We start from the raw sequence: 15,628 nt of genomic DNA on the forward strand, positions 1-15,628 counted from the left end.
CACTGGAGTCAAATGAAGGGTAATAATCGTTTCTCCCAACCTGCTCTGGATGCTCTTGAGCTGAGGAGTTCACAAGTGCGTGCCACCACCGCGGGCTCCAGCTTCAGCTTCCACCCTGGGGAGAAACCTGCTGCTCTGGTCCCAGCCTGGGGCTTGCCCTGATCCTAATCTGCAGCCGGCAGCTCCCTCTCGCCCCGAGGGGGCTGCAGGGCAGTGGAGCCTTGCCTGCTGCAGGTGGGAGGGCAGAGGGCCTCATTGCCCCCACAGCCCCAAGGCTTGTGACTCTGCACTGCCACTGCCTCCTTCAACCCTGTCATTACTCTGTTTTCTCCTTGTTACCCTAATTCCAGCCCCTTTTGTTTTCCCCCTCTCTACCTTCCCCAGTTCTCCTTCCCACCCCAGCCCTCTAGGCAAACAACTGGATGCTGTTGCACCAAGTACCTCCAGACTTGCATTTAAGGCAACCTGTTTTTAACAGCAGAGGCAGTGATCATCCCCCCCTGCCCCAGAGACAATGATCATCCCCCCCTGCCCCAGAGACAATGATCATCCCCCCCTGCCCCGCAGTGAGGAGGTGATTACCCTGAGAGAGGTGGAGGGGACAGGGAGGAGATCCTGGGTGGGCAGGCAACATCATGGTCCCTTGCTCCCAGCGAAGTCTCGCCATGAACCTGCAAGCTTTTCAGCTTTTTTTTTTACCTCATCTCATAGTTTTAGTGTGGCAATACTAAACGATAAGAGTAAATACCATATTTCAGTGTCCTTGGAATTCAAATTTGAAGGGTCCAGCCGAAGAAAATGCAGCTTGCCAGAGTCCCAGTTCATCAGCCTCTCACTCAAGCCTCTCTTTCAGCTCCCATTTTTTCCAAAATCAGCACAAACCTGCAGTTCAGCTCTTCAGCACTGGGTCAAGCCCAAACCTGGGGCCTGAGCAAGCCCCCAAGGCATCCCTGGTCTTAACTACCTGAAGAGCCTGGCTGCCTGCAGGGCACTGCCCCCATTGTGGGGGCCTCTCCCCGTGGCAGGAATGCTGGCAAGCGATGGAGAACAGGCAAAGCTGAACTCAAAAAAACCTTCCACCCTCCTGTAGCACAGGTGAGAATAACCACCATGATGGAAAGGTGTTTCCTTGATGGAAAGGTCTTTCCAAACAAGAGCATCTCCTGCAACAGAGGAAGCAAGAAAAACAAAAAAAAGAAAGGAACTCAACTGTCATTTCCCTGAAAAGAGAGCAGAGACCCCAGAAGATCCATAAAAGCTTTCAGTATCGTTACTAATTTACATGGAAAGCAGTCAGGCTGCAACCCACAAGGATACTAACTTCAACAGGAACTAGAAGTCAGACACCAAATTACCTTTGAAGACAGGGGCTTTAATTACGGCTGTTACGGAAAGCAATGTAAAACCTTCTGACGAACAGCTAATGGCTGGTAGGGGTTTTGCAGACACTCGGCAGTGACTGCCTCTGCTTGGAGGAGTGCACGACATAAGACCGGAGAAAAACACAAGCAAAGTAGAAGCTGAACAGTACCAGGCTGCATCGCTGAGTGAGAACAAACATGTTAAATGGAAACACGTTGAAATAGTCAATCAAATCCCAGACCCATATCAGCTAGCTAGTGATATCCGCAAATCCCTAGCATATAGGATCACATGCTTTGGGATCAAGCCTGACGGACAGCTCAGGTCACAGGAGTTTACGTTTACCAGTTTCTCCACCATGCTGGCAATGTCCCCTTGCGTACTGCGAAACTGTGGCAGAGGGCTTAGATCAATGACACATTACCAGGGCTAAGTTAATGTGGAGTTTGCATTGTGTCCTAGAAACAACCGAGTGCTGTTTTGATAATTTAATTTCAGTAAAAGCACAGACTGGCAGGAAAAAATAATAATAAACCTGGCAATATTTCATGGTGGCTCATTTTCTGCTAGTACTTTACAAGAGTGCACACCTTATGGGAGCCTAAGAAGTTCAGAATGGAGGCAAAGAATAATATCAAGTTGAAAAACTCTGCCATGCTGCACGTAGTTTTCTATTAGTTTCCTGAAACAGGAAGGAGCAAAATAAGAGTAGCGAGATTAGCCTAAAAATGGAATTGGATGATATCGCTGTAAGCTTATGAAAAGACACTAGCTGCCAGCAAATTTTAGAAAACACCAGGAAGATTTGTAGATAGTAGGTATAGTAGATACGCGACAGCAAACATCATCTTCATGTCTTAAGGCATTAATGCCATCTTGTCTTTGCATTACCCTCACAGTCCTGCCAAAGCCTCTTCTTACTTGTTTAAAACTTGTTTGTAGCTAAGCATTTAAACCTGGAACTGCCACGTTAGAGCCAAGGCTCCATCGAGACTGCTTTTGTGCTATTAACATACCCCAAGCCATCTTCTCAAGGGAGAAAGCCCTAAACAGCTAGCAGGTCGTCTGCTTGCAGGGGGAATTCTCCCTGACTCCTAACCATTGAAGGTCCCCAACACATGAGTTTACATCCAACTTAAAATTGTTTTTTTAATCCTTGCTATTATGGCTCTGAACACTCGATCAGTTTTGAATCCTACAGGTCTGATCAATCAGTGTTTGTTATTGTGCTCTGGTAGACGTACCTCCCCAGCCTCAAAGCCGTATCTCATCCAACAAAACCAAAATCTGTGTTCTATGTAATTCAGTAGAAAAAAACCATGCAGGTTTTGTCATGGGCAGCTTACACATTTCAGTATTATGACTGCAGCCTGTAAGTCCAAATTGTGCACCGTAAGCAATCTGAAAAATGCCCAAGCTGTGTTTTCAGCGGCAGCTGTTGAAAAGAGGGAAACAGAACAATTGCTTTAAAGAGGCGTTGCTTCCTTTAATAATTTGTGCCACATAAAGAATACTTTTCACACCAGGTCATTCAAGAGAGATTTTGGTGGAATGCGATCATTCAGTTTATGCAGCAAAACCAAGCTACCACGATTTAATTCTGCTGCGTGCTCAATTTTTATATTGTATCCCCATTAGTCGTTAAAGCACAGCTCCCGCTAAGCTGAAAGCATGAAAGGGTCTCGGATCGCTTCTGAAAAGCTTGAAAATGTTTTATTCATGTATTTATAGCACATACATTGGAGGGAGTGCTGCTGGATTCAAAAGAGATTTGAATGGCCCTTCCTAGACGCAATTTTGTTAGATCAGGGTTGTGGTCGGGCTGGATTAAATTAACTATGTTTTTCTTCAGCTCCAGGTCACTCATTACAGACGTTTTGATGAAGACTAAGCCGGAGCAATTATGCATTCATGAGCAGGAAGCTGAGGGCTTGGCTTGGAAAAGCGAAGGCTGATAACCAACGCAAGGATCAAGTATCTTTCCCAAGGCTACCGCGTCATGGTGGAAGCAGCCCGTCTCAGAGCACGTCTTGCAGACAGCCTCGTGCTCTCAGAGCTGCTGCAGATAACACGATGGGTTTCAAGTCCCCAGCTTCTCCACCCGCCAGGGCACGGCAGGCCCGTATGGCGTGCAGAATGCAGCGTGTGCGATATAATGAAGGGCTTTGTGCCGCTGCGAGGCAGAGCCGACAGATCCCATTTCAAAGTTATCTGTAATGCAAAAACAAGAAATGTTTCCAGCTGGATCTGTTACAACACAGTGGCTGAACGAGCACGTCTGCCACCTAAGTCATTTCAGTCATGCAGGGCGAGTCACATCCCTGCGGAGCCTGAATGCACACCAAGTGCAAATCGCTCTGCAACACCTCCGATACCCGCGTGCTTATATACGGCCTCACTCGCAGGTAGAAGGTGTCACTGAGAGCTGTGCCGTGGAGCCTGGTGTAACCCGAGTGCAGGGAAACGCTGACTTGGGCAGATGCATGACAAGGGCCAGGCCCTGCAAGTGTTGGGTCCCAGGAGCCCTCCCACAGCCCGAGAGGCTGCCTCAGAGCTGCTCTCCGGAGAAAGCACTTCGTGCTAATGAAATTACACAGTGCTCCTACCTCCAGAGCATTTGCATCGCATGAGCAAATCCCAAGCATCCAAGGGCTTCGGCTAAAAGCATCTTGCAAACAAGGAGGCCACTAGCAGAAGCTCTTGGGTTGTTGTGAATTAAATTATGTGGCCTGGGATACTTCACCACCTGGAGATTTTCACTGAATGAAAGATGCTCAAAGCCCCTGCGTTTTTCTGAAACAGATGAAAACTGATTTGAAAAAAAAAAAAAAAGTAAGGAATGTAATTTTGTGGAGGAATGAACAGTAGGCTGCACACAAACCTTAAGTGCTCGCTGTGGGTTATTTCGTTCAAACAATAATGCTATACTTTATTCAGGACATATGTGGCTAGCACATTTACAAGGAAAGCAGTGCCATGCATCAAACAGAAGAATCGTTTCAGTCATTGCAATATACATTATCCAGACACGTTCCAGCTGGGCAGATTTGTGAAAGTGAGAGGCATAGGTAAGAGCTGGTTCCACTTATTAGAGGTGTCATTTAAAAAAAATGGGAGAGTCATGAAGTAGGGAGGCTATGTTCTCCTCCCTGGCCTCCCGCCTTCCCCTTCTGTTAAATAAATCCATCAAGCTCTCTTTCTCCACGTGGATTTCTTCGTCAGTGATTCCATTGTTCTGTGATGGAAGGGAACAAAGGTGACCCGAGCATTTTTCCTAAATCGGTCGTCTGGTCTGGCGAAAACTCGAGAGTTTAAATATGCCTAAATGCTATTAAAAAGCAATCTGTCCCTATTTCTTTTTTTTAATCAAAAGAAAAAAACACCACCAATTAAACCAACCATCCCAGTCCATTTAAATACTTAGCAAATGCTGAACTCCAGGCATATTCCTCTGTTTCATTCATTTTGCTGATACTTCATAGAACGAAGGCCTATCATCGCAGCCTTTGTTCTCAGTCTCTGAATGTTTGTGTTTTCAAGGTTGTTTTACCAAAAAGATAGACAGCCAGGTAGCTGTTGGTATGGCATTTTATCTTCATGCTTCCTTCTAGAAGCACTGAGAGGGAAGCTAAATAAGGGAACAATGCGCTCCCATAGTCCCCGCAGATTCCAAGATAGGCTCAAACAGCGAGCTTTGATAAACCCCTTCTGCTTCTTGGGTTTGTTCAGCCTACTGGAAAAGTAAAGGAACACCATCAAAGGGCTGCCGCTCTGCCTTCCCTCCTGAGCCTCAGGAGGCCTCTCTGGGGGCCTCTCTCCCACCGAAAAAAATGCAGTGTTGTGCAGCCTGCCTAAGTAGCTGGGCATTTTTAAGTGCCTTGCTCCATATGTAGGGAGTAAAGATGATCATGCAGAACACAGGGTTATTAGAAAGGAGCATAACTGGAAAAAAAAACACAACTCTGGAATGTCCTGAACTGTAAATACCTGTGTTTTGAGTTCTGATTCAGTTTATTTTTTGCTCTATTGCACATACTACTGCTTCTTCTAGCCTCTGTCCTTCATCAAGCATGGTGAAACTTGTATTATTAGAATACTCCTATTATATTAATGTAGCATGTGGGAGTCAGAAACCTCAAGCAGTTAATTCACAGGCTCGATAACCACAAGCTGAAAAACAGCTTTAGCTGTTATAAGGGAAATAACTCACTGCCCCAAGAAGAAACAAAGGAAAACTCTGTTTAAGCACCGTTTGCCTAAAATGAAAGCATGCTACTTTGAACGGGAAGAGTAATAAATACAGAAAAGCTACTCGTTAGCAATATTAACAAAATCTCACTCACTGATTTCAGAGTAGAATCCAGGCCCGTAATGTCACTAAACCTTCGAGAGAGAAATAAAACTAATACACGTCAGTGTTTCTAGACCTTGAGGTTTTTAATCACATACACTGCCTTGCTTAACAGCTCATTCACTTAACGCAGGCAAGTTACAAGATCTTGCAGGAGTGTCTGGAAGTGCACCTGGAATGCATTGCCTGTCCACTGCTTTATTTACAGGTTCCCCCTCCTCCCCCCCACTGAAAATCAGTAGCTAGTAAATCAAAGCATAATTACACAAACACAAAAATACAATCATTAACAGTTTACTCAATACAAATGATAAGCAGAAGGAAATGCCATGTATACTCACTGACAGGAATTTGTGTTAGTTTGCTACTAGTATCTGATAACCTGGATTGGTGGTAATGTAACTGGAAGATGTGGATTTAAAAAAAAAAATTGGGAGCCACTTTCATTTGACATGATCTTATACCGAGATAGATATCTATATACAGAGTGATATGATCATATGCGCTCCTGTTTTATCAACTTTTTTCTTCATCAGGTGTTAAGGTAGATGAACTTCCTTAACAGAGCTTGCTTTGATCAACTACCAGATGCTATTATCTAAAGGGTTGAATGATACAGAAACAATCTGTGCAAGTGTAGCAGTTTTGATTCAGAAAGTTGTTTAAAAAGTATTTACAAAGGTCATTTTTAAATTGATTAAATTAAGACTCCAGTCTTCAGATTCCAAACACCTAATCATGTAATGTCTTATTTTTTTTTGGCGTTTTTCTCTCCTCTCCCCATTCCTTCTCCCCACCACAAATATTAGCCCATGTTTAAAGTAAACCATCACAATGAAAACTCTTCAAAACAAACAGTAAGTTATTCACTTTGTGCCCAAAAAAAAAAAAAAGCAGCACTAAAACATTACTCAAGAGGTTCTATAAATCCTTCATAATTAAGGAAAGTTCCAGGAGCAAAAAAGGACTTGTACAACTTGTAGAACTGGGAGGAGAAATAGGGGAAAGAGGAGATTGTTATCCCTTGACTTTTTTTTTTTTGTCTGAACTTCATTTACAAAAAGCTCCTGGTACTTTTCCCAATGTTTCCACACCTCATTACTCTGGCACATAGGGTTTAATATATGAACAATTTAAATAAAATGTCAAAACCAAATCCCCATGGTAAATAATTCAACTCTTAGGAAAACCCTTGACTGTTGATTTTCAACGTTTCAAAACTAGCCCTGCCTGACTAGCCATTTGGTTAGAACTCAGAAATAAAAATAAGGATTATTACAAAATTTGGAGTTCTGTTTTAGTCTCATAGCAACTTCATACAAATTAAAACTAGAAGAGACCCTTCTCACTGTTACTTTGTCTTTCGCATACATTCTTACTACCCATTGATTTTAACCATGCAGGCTGTGAAAGGAACAGAACCATTTGAGCTTTTCTGTGTTTTCTAGCATTTCTATGAGCTACTGACTTTAATGAACTTAAAAGGAAGATAAAAATCTCTTCAAGTTGTCATTCTAAGTGGTAGATAAAGTCTCTAGCCTTCTGCCTTGGTGAGGTGTTATCATCCAACCTGGACAACAACAAGGACACTGCATTTCTTCTCAGCTTTAAATTGGGAGGAGTTGTCAATACTGTCTTTTTGCTTCCATCTTGTACTTCGAATTCAAACTCATCTGGTGAGAGAGCTCATTTTACCTCCTGGCTGAAGTTGGTCACATCCTTTTCATATTGGGTCAGCTCTGGAAAGTGAGAGCAGCAGGTGATTCTCTAGGTCAGACAGGTACTAATTACAGTATGGAGTGGAACCAAGCCGGTTTGATGCAGAGTTTGGACTGATTCATTTTCATGCTGGGTCGAAGATCTAGCCATCTCAGATGGTTCAGGAAACTGGGTGGGGAGTGGTAGCCATTTCCCTGCCAGAGTCTCTTAACAGCAAAAATACAGAAGGGAAACTGAGAGAATGAAAAGGAGGCTTGTGGCAGAGTGAAGGCAATTTCCATGTCCGTGAGGGGTGGTACTGTTCAGTGAATTTACGACAGCTGACAAAGTGGAAGCTGCTGAAGAATTGTTTGAAGGTGTTGGACTTGTTCCATTGGGATTGCAGTAGATCTAGAATGTGGGTAGAAAAAGTTAAATAGAAGTGTTTTTTTGTTTTTTTTTTTAAATCAGAAGACAAATTAGTAGTAATTAACAACACGTAGCAACACACAGTACTCATATAATACAGTTGTTCATGCCTCTTGTTGTACAGAGAAGGACAGAGTTGTTTAATAAGTCCTGTTTCTGGAATTCAAAAGAAATAAATCTAACATTTTCCTAAATGCTTTCTGTTACGGAGCTATAGTTTTACCAAAACCCTGCAACAAAACAGAGTAGAGAAGTAGGTTTCAAAAAAAAAAAAAAAAAACTCAAAAATCTATGAAATGTAGAGCAATTCTTTTAATAAAAGACTTCCAGATAACTGCATGAATCCATTGTCTTAGCAGATTGAGCCACAAATAGAAATATGAGCAAACAGTGGAGAACCTATTGATTTTATTTCTGTAACTGCGTTGGGTATCCCTTTCAAGCAACAGAAAGGCTTGTGTAAATGGACTTCTCTTTTCAGCCTCACATCTCTTATCTTGCTATGGTAGCACTGAACCACAGAACTTAAAACAATGGAATTATACTGATTAAATCACAACCTACTGGCATGCTAGAGCAGACATAAGAAATGCAGTGGAAAGTCTGTATAACACTAATAAATGAAGATTCTGACAGAAAGCAAGGTAAAAAAAGTCTCCTTCCACTCCTCCCCAAATTATAGGAGTAAAACATAAAAATTTTGCACTTTTTAATTTCATCAAAAAGCTACATCCTACACATGTACAGGAAAATTTTCAAAGCTACATTAATGTGTTCTCTTCTAGGGAAGGATGTGTGATACACAAGGATGAAAAGCAAGGGCAAGAATAATGCATCTGCTCCTGAAGAAGTATAGTTTGGCAAACTTGGCTTCAGTTCTGTGGCAGGAAACTTGCATTGTACCAGAGCTTTCTGGTACACAATGGTAGAGTCAGCTAAAGTAAAAATGTTTCCTAAAAGAACACCTACTTTAATAAATACCCTCCATAAAAGGTCTTTATTGTTGTATTACCAGTGCTATCAAAAGCGTTAATTACCCTTAACAGAAATATATATATATATATATATATAATAGCTCAGTGCTGAAGCCATTAAATCAATGCTAAATTTATTTGAATCTTGCATGGCCATACCCTTGGAGCATTTTCTACTGAACAAAAGAACGTCACAGAAAAATATTGTGCCCATGTACAGCTTCTGGTAGTTAGGATTTTGGGCAACCAGGAACATGCTGGAAGCCATTCAGGACTGCAGGACTTAAAAATAAATAAATAAAAAATAAAAATCACGGTGTGGAAGTTTCTGTTGAAAGCAGCCAAAGCGATAAATACTGAATTGCAGAGAAACCTCCTAATCAGCTTGCAGGATGCGAGTCCCAACCTACTCCGGATTTTTTTTTTTCAGCCTTCACACAATATCCAGCACACTTGAGTTATATCATTTTTGTTATCTTTGTTTTGAAGACAAAGCCTAGTGGCACATGCATGCCTACAAAAGAGAGGGGTGCCACGATATCGTGATATAAGGGACCTCCGACAAAGTACGATCCTGCTCTACAGAGGACAATGGAAAAGGCAAGACGTTCTCCTTTATAAAGAAAGGGGTTAAAAATATTTAAAAGAGCCTCCAGAAAGCTCTTTGTTTGATGTTTCCCTACTGCTGTCTCACCGACCCTTCCCCACAGGAGGTCTGTAGAGCTCAGTGCCTGGGAGCAGCGATGCCGCTCCCCCTCAGCAAGCCCCCCACTCCTACCATGCCCTAAACACCAGGACCTCCCCCAAACCCCAGATAGGGCTCGGAGCAGGGTCTCGCTGCACCCCCAGCTCATTTCTTCCTGAAATTAACCCAGCTTTGGAGGCACCTCACAGCCCCACCGCCGCCCCCCGAGCCCTGTCCCCCACCCAGGGCAGCGAGATGGCGGCGGCCGCTCCCTCAGGAGCCCCCCGAGCCTGAGGGGACACAGCGGCTGCGGGGCACCGGGGGGCTGAGGAGGGCTCGGGAGGGCTGGGGATGGCTCGGGAGGGCTCGCTCGCCCCCGTCCCACCGCCGGGGCTCACCTGCGTGGGTAGGATGAGCGCCAGGAGCAGGAGCCCCAAGCCGAGCCGCGCCGCCAGCGCCGTCCCCATGCCCGTCACTGCTGTCCCGCTGCCGTCCCCACACCGCTTTCTCCCACCTCTGGTGGCTGCGAGCGACCCGGCTGCGCCGCTCAGCCGCGCCCGGCCTTTTTATGGCCGCCGTGACGCCCTGCCACCGCCTTCCCCCTCCTCCACACACCTCAGACCCGCCCTCAGCGCCTCCCGGCCCGGCATGGCTGGGCACGGCCTGCCCGCGCCCCCCGCCGACCGCCGCTGCCTCCCCCACGGGCTCCTGAGGGCTGCCCCCGGCTGCGTGGTGGAGGGTGTGAGGCGCGGGGTGGCAAAATACTCCGAGATCAACTCTTATGTTTGTGAAAACATCACATTTTTATTAAAATATCATCAAATGATAGGGGGACAGGTGAAGAAAGCCGTGTTTCCAGATGGTAGCAGCAGGGCTGAGGAGGCGCGGGCGGTGTCGTGGCTGTGTTGTAAATCCTCCCTCAGCTCACCCAAGATACTCTGCCTCGCCAAACGATCAGGCAGGTGTCTTGGTGTACAGATAAATCATCAAAATGGTCTGAATCCGCTTTGTAAGCTACAAAAAGACACTGGTGTGACGGCTTCATTCTGGAAGTGGTTACTTCCATTTAAAAGAAGATGTCCGGTTGTCTTTAGTTCAAACTAATCAATAGGTTTTAAAAAGTGTTTGTGTTTATCCCAGAACAAACTGTGAAGAGATACATGTGTTAAGCAATACACGCCTGACTCATTTTCTGTCCCCAGCGCCAGGACTGCTTTCCGTGAGCGTCCTCAGGCGTTGCTAGAACTTGGTCTTGAGGCACTGGAAACACAGATGGTTGTGCTGCAGGACCAGATGCCGGGGCTTGTGCTAGGCAAAAATTTATAATCCTAAAGCCAGTCCCACCCTAATTGTTTTAGAACACCTAACAAAGCTATAGCCACTTGATTTTCTAGGAATGGTGGCGTTTTGCAAGCTGTATTACCCCATATGCAATCCTTAATCTGTACCAAGATGGAAGATCTTTGGAGAGTTACACAAAGCCCGAAGCACACCTGGAGTAGTGTTTCCATGGTTTTGGTGCTTGCTTGTGTTTTAAATCCCTGAACACAGTCAGAGTCAAGTTCCTAACTGCTAGAGGCATAGTCTATACATAGGGGAACTCCGAGAAGAGTCATCAAACTGAGGATTTTCTGGTTTTGAATATTTCCTGGCTGTCTGCTTCAAGCTGGTTATTGGGGAAGTTGGGTTTTTGTGATTGTAGAGAGATAATAGGAAAAAAAAAAAAAAAAAAAAAAAAAAAAAAAGGAACTGTGATCAACTTAAATTAAAAGAAGGATGACAATGCTGAGAACATCTTGTTACCACTTTTCCTTGCAAACAGGTTGCTTTAGTTGTCACAGTTAACATGAAACCACAAATGGGAGAGAGAAAGTCACCTTTTCACCCTGCGGACATGGATACCACCACAAAAGGTGAAATTCCCTGTGGGAGAAGTCACGTGAACCACAGCAATAAGTGAGGGCTTAGACTATTCTATCACCAGATCCCTGTTCTGCCACTGGAGGAGCTGCCAAAGGAAAGCAACCCTGCCAGGGCTCTCCGATATTCTTCTCCACAATGAAGAATATTCTTGTGTAAAGTGGACTAAGACAGTTTCCATTATAACCTCTCCCACCTGGTATGGGATGAAAGGCAGTGTTGCATGATCCCCTTGGGACCATAGCTGGCTGTTCAGGTTACAGCAGCAGCTGAGACACCTTAAAATCAAAGCTGGGACGGATGGGAATGATGGAATAACACCCAGACGCCTTTCCCATTCTCTCTTCCCAGCGCACCTTGCCTGCGGTCTGGAACTATGTCTGCAAAAAGTGAGGCCAGTGCAAGGTTCTTGTAAGGTAACGTGAATCTATACAACATTATATTACTGCTAATTATTATACAGTATATCACACTTCTGCCATTTTAACAAATTACACTAAAAATGGGGGTGTCTTCTTGCTAAAAAATATTATAAAGTCTGTTCCTTTCTTTTAAATAAAGAAAAATGTAGATGCTTTAAAATATTTGGAAGAAGTGATAAGTTACTAAAATAATGTAACTACATAAAGGTTACATTATGAGGCCAAAAACCACACCTTTCTGAATTATTCCTGAAATACTAATGCAAATAAGGGAATATATTAGCAGCAAGGAAGAAGCACTACAATATTTAAGTGCAAGATTTTTTATTTAAGTGCAATGATAAAAGTCCAAACTTTTGTTATTGGGAATGATAATGTCTACATCCCATTATATTTCTACAACCAACTCCTCCCATTCAGTAAAGCTGCAATATCCATGATTTCTCCTGAACCCACAAATCCTAAAATGATCTAGCATTCACCTAATCACACCTATTTCCAAAATCTTTGCTTTTTTCATCTGAAGCCTCTAATGAATTCTGTTAGAGATATACCTGATCAAGACACTAGGACCCAACATATGGATATTTCTACAGAGGCAAGAAGTACTGTAATTGAGTTTAGAACTGCAAAAGTGAAGCACTGCTATCTGGTGGCCAATAGACACTTCTGAATTTTTTTTTTTTTATTATTATTTTTTCCCTCAGAAAAGAAAATACACTCTCTCAGAACAATCACACATCCTTTGATAGCTGTGTGTTTTCATGATGCTGACATATGTTGTTCAATGCCATTGTTAAATCTCTCATTGTTCTGCTTCCTTTGTTTTTCTAGGTTGGAACAGCACTCAGCATCTCTACCAGTTAAATACATAACATACGATGAGAAAGCTTAACAAAGAGAAGGGCTAAAGCTACTTCAATCCTTTGGATTAAATATAAATTAATTTGTATATCCCAATGGTGAGTTTTAAGTAGATTTAACTTTGCAAAAGACAATTCACAATCTAGTGAACAGAAGCAAAACTCATGCTGTTTTGTATAATACATTAGCAAACAGGATTGGCTGAAATGACAGGCAGAAAAAAAAAAAAAAAAAAAAAAAAAAAAAAGTCATCTATAAAAGCGAGCACAGAAGTAGTCTCTGAGACTAGTAAAGTAAAAATACTTAACACTGATGTAAAAGTACTAGAAAGCAATGTAGTTAAATTTGGACAAGCTTTAGTTAAATAGGTGCAGTCAGAGCACTGAGTGGAAATCATGAGAACTGATTTTGACTTAACCATTAATTTACTCTTGGCTTTATCTACCAGTCTCAATTCATTTAAGCTTAAATATTTTAGGAGCATCAATTGCCAATGAGAATTGCTGGATCTTGAGCTGCCAACCAGCTCTTCACTTTCCTTGGCTGTGTATAGACTGAAACTTTCTACACACTGTGGCACATCCCAGGGTCTTCAACCATTTTAAGCTCATTCCAGGGTGCACTGCAGCTCTCAGTACTCACTCAGCTATATTATGAGCTATTTTAGTTAATCCCCGACTGTGAGCATGTTATGCATTTATGTTTTAGGTTCTGATCTTTTTACAAAGGAGATCTTTGAAGAGGGAAATCCAGCCTGTACTGTCTAGCCTACATATGCTGATCTATGCTGACATCCTCTGGTGATAAGTTTCTTTGATGTCCATTTTTGCCATAAGGGTTGTGCCTTGAGAAACTCACAGGTCCATATTCTCTAATCTATAGAAACACTGTCTTTTCATAAGCTAGGCTGGCTCTTCTTTTGCTACTTGTTAGTGGGAAGGACTCACCTTGAGGGAGCATCAAGGCTCCAGCCACAAAATCAAAACTCACCAGCTTTTTTGAAGCATCCTTCATTACAGCTGGACCTTTCTTACAAATGCACCTTCACTGGCATTGCAGAACGAGACTGAAATACTGATGGGAGGTGGCTGGCTGAAACTCATTTTAGACATCTGGACAATATAGTTTGGCACAAATCTTGGTTAAGCACTCGGAAAATATTTTGAGGATTATGTTCCTTCTTCTAGTGGAGACTTTATATTCATTTTTTGGTTAGTAGAGCTTTTAATGGAAGGCAGGGTTGGTGGAATTGTAAATCTTCACTTGGTATTAAATGATGATTGGACTCCGCTACACACATCTTCAGACATGAGCCTTGTTGCCATGATTCAGACCATCACTATACCAGGATTCCAGCATGGTTTCTGTCGTATGTCAATCTGAGGCAAAAAAACATCAGGCTGCTTAACTAGAGATAAGTAGTTATGGAGGTAAGCTAAACAATGATTTCCAGACCCAGAATCGTAAGACTGAAAGTTTGACCAGAATTGACATTGTGATTCTGGGAATACTCTCAACAAGAAATGCTGAGGATAAGAATTGCTGTCTGTCCTGGTTTTGGCTGGGATATTCCTGTGAATATAGCAATGGGTTGTTTGATTTCCCAGTCAACTTCAAGGAACGGTGTCGGCTTGTATGGCACAGTGTGGCTTCAGATCTGTCCAAAAGCACACCTTTCTCTCGAAGTCAAATAAGCTCTTGGGTGACATCAATACAAACAGATTAGAAGTAACAGAGCCTGTTCTTTGGCCTTCAGGCCAACTCGCATGTCTAGCCACAACCATACTCTTAAACTCTCCTAGCCTCCAGAAACGGGTGGCTGAATCTAAATTGCCTGTTGGAAGGCAGCTGTCCCCGACCTGGGCCAACCCCTGAATCATGCTCAGGAATTATTTGGTCTCACGTTACTAGATAATGGGACAAAACCAAACCAGGGCTTTCCTTTAGCTCATGAGGCTTAATGTCAGATTAGAAATCTATAGACATGAAGACGTAAAAAGGATCAAAAGACAATTTCTCCATCTTCTGATCTGAGGCAAGTTTAAACATTATTCTCAGACAACTTCAGTGAAGGGTATTCCACAGTCCATAGGTCCCCTGTTTCTTCGTTAAACCACCTGTACAGAAAGTGTCTCTTAATAGATGTCTTTGTTGAAAATTTAAAGTAGCAATCTGTTATGTCACTGTAGTAAAGCTCACAGATAGTAATGACAGTCAAATTTATAACAAACTGTTTTAGCAATTGAAAACCTATCAACCACCTCGCTTTGGAAGGAAAGAAGGCTCACCTTAGAGCAACCATCTACATCAAGTGGATCTCCCTGGAAACTTTTGATGGTGAAGAGAAGCGATGTAATTTATCTCATTCCGACATAGACATCTGAAACAGATGAATCACATCCTGGAGGTGCCTACATCACTCTCAAAACTGACTAGATGGTTAGTTCAGACATTTGTCATGGAGTTTTTTCCTTATTTTGAGGAACAGGTCCAGTTCCTTCAACCTTTTTTTAACAGAATTTCTAAACCTCATGCATTTTTGTTGCTTTCCTTTGCACTCTCAAGTCCATCGGGTGCAGAGAAAGTTGGAACCCTTTGTTTATTTATTTATTTATTATTATTTATTTTATTTATTAATGCACACACACAAATATGATTCAAAAATGCATAGATGAACAAGATCTAGAAGCTACTCCTCCCATTTCATCTTAGAAAAAGGGACCAGTTGGGGATTCAAAAGTTCCTACTGTGTGATTTACACAATCTTTTATACCTCTGGACCTGGACACTGTGAAAGGACAAGATGTCCTTGACTCCAAATGATATGATTATCCATCCCTATTGCACCTTTATTGATATTATTTGCTTTTTTATATATCAAAAGTGTATTGCAGCCTACAGATACATTTCTATTTCCTGATGC

The 15,628-nt window shown here is 42.7% G+C and overlaps 1 protein-coding gene across 1 annotated transcript; it reads right to left on the reverse strand.

Annotated features, from left to right (window-relative positions):
* Positions 1-5,778: 5,778 nt before the first annotated feature.
* CD24 (CD24 molecule) lies at positions 5,779-13,719 on the reverse strand. The gene is made up of 3 exons (XM_032184458.1): positions 13,653-13,719; positions 9,898-10,061; positions 5,779-7,822 (listed from the first exon to the last, which is right to left on the reverse strand). Exons 1-3 carry the CDS (start codon positions 13,717-13,719, stop codon positions 7,640-7,642), a joined length of 414 nt encoding a protein of 137 aa, XP_032040349.1. The 3' UTR covers positions 5,779-7,639.
* Between the last annotated feature and the right edge of the window lie 1,909 nt (positions 13,720-15,628).

Source organism: Aythya fuligula, chromosome 3 (genome assembly GCF_009819795.1).
Source record: "Aythya fuligula isolate bAytFul2 chromosome 3, bAytFul2.pri, whole genome shotgun sequence".
In the NCBI taxonomy this organism is placed as follows: Eukaryota; Metazoa; Chordata; class Aves; order Anseriformes; family Anatidae; genus Aythya; species Aythya fuligula.

Excerpts from the sequence above, each read along its gene's own strand:
- CD24 (XM_032184458.1), bottom strand. The coding sequence starts at position 13,719 with ATGAAGGATGCTTCAAAAAAGCTGGTGAGTTTTGATTTTGTGGCTGGA. Across the intron at positions 10,062-13,652 it reads AGCCTTGATGCTCCCTCAAG|GCCGGGCGCGGCTGAGCGGC; the intron begins GTGAGTCCTTCC and ends GGCCATAAAAAG. Across the intron at positions 7,823-9,897 it reads CGCTCATCCTACCCACGCAG|ATCTACTGCAATCCCAATGG; the intron begins GTGAGCCCCGGC and ends CCCACATTCTAG.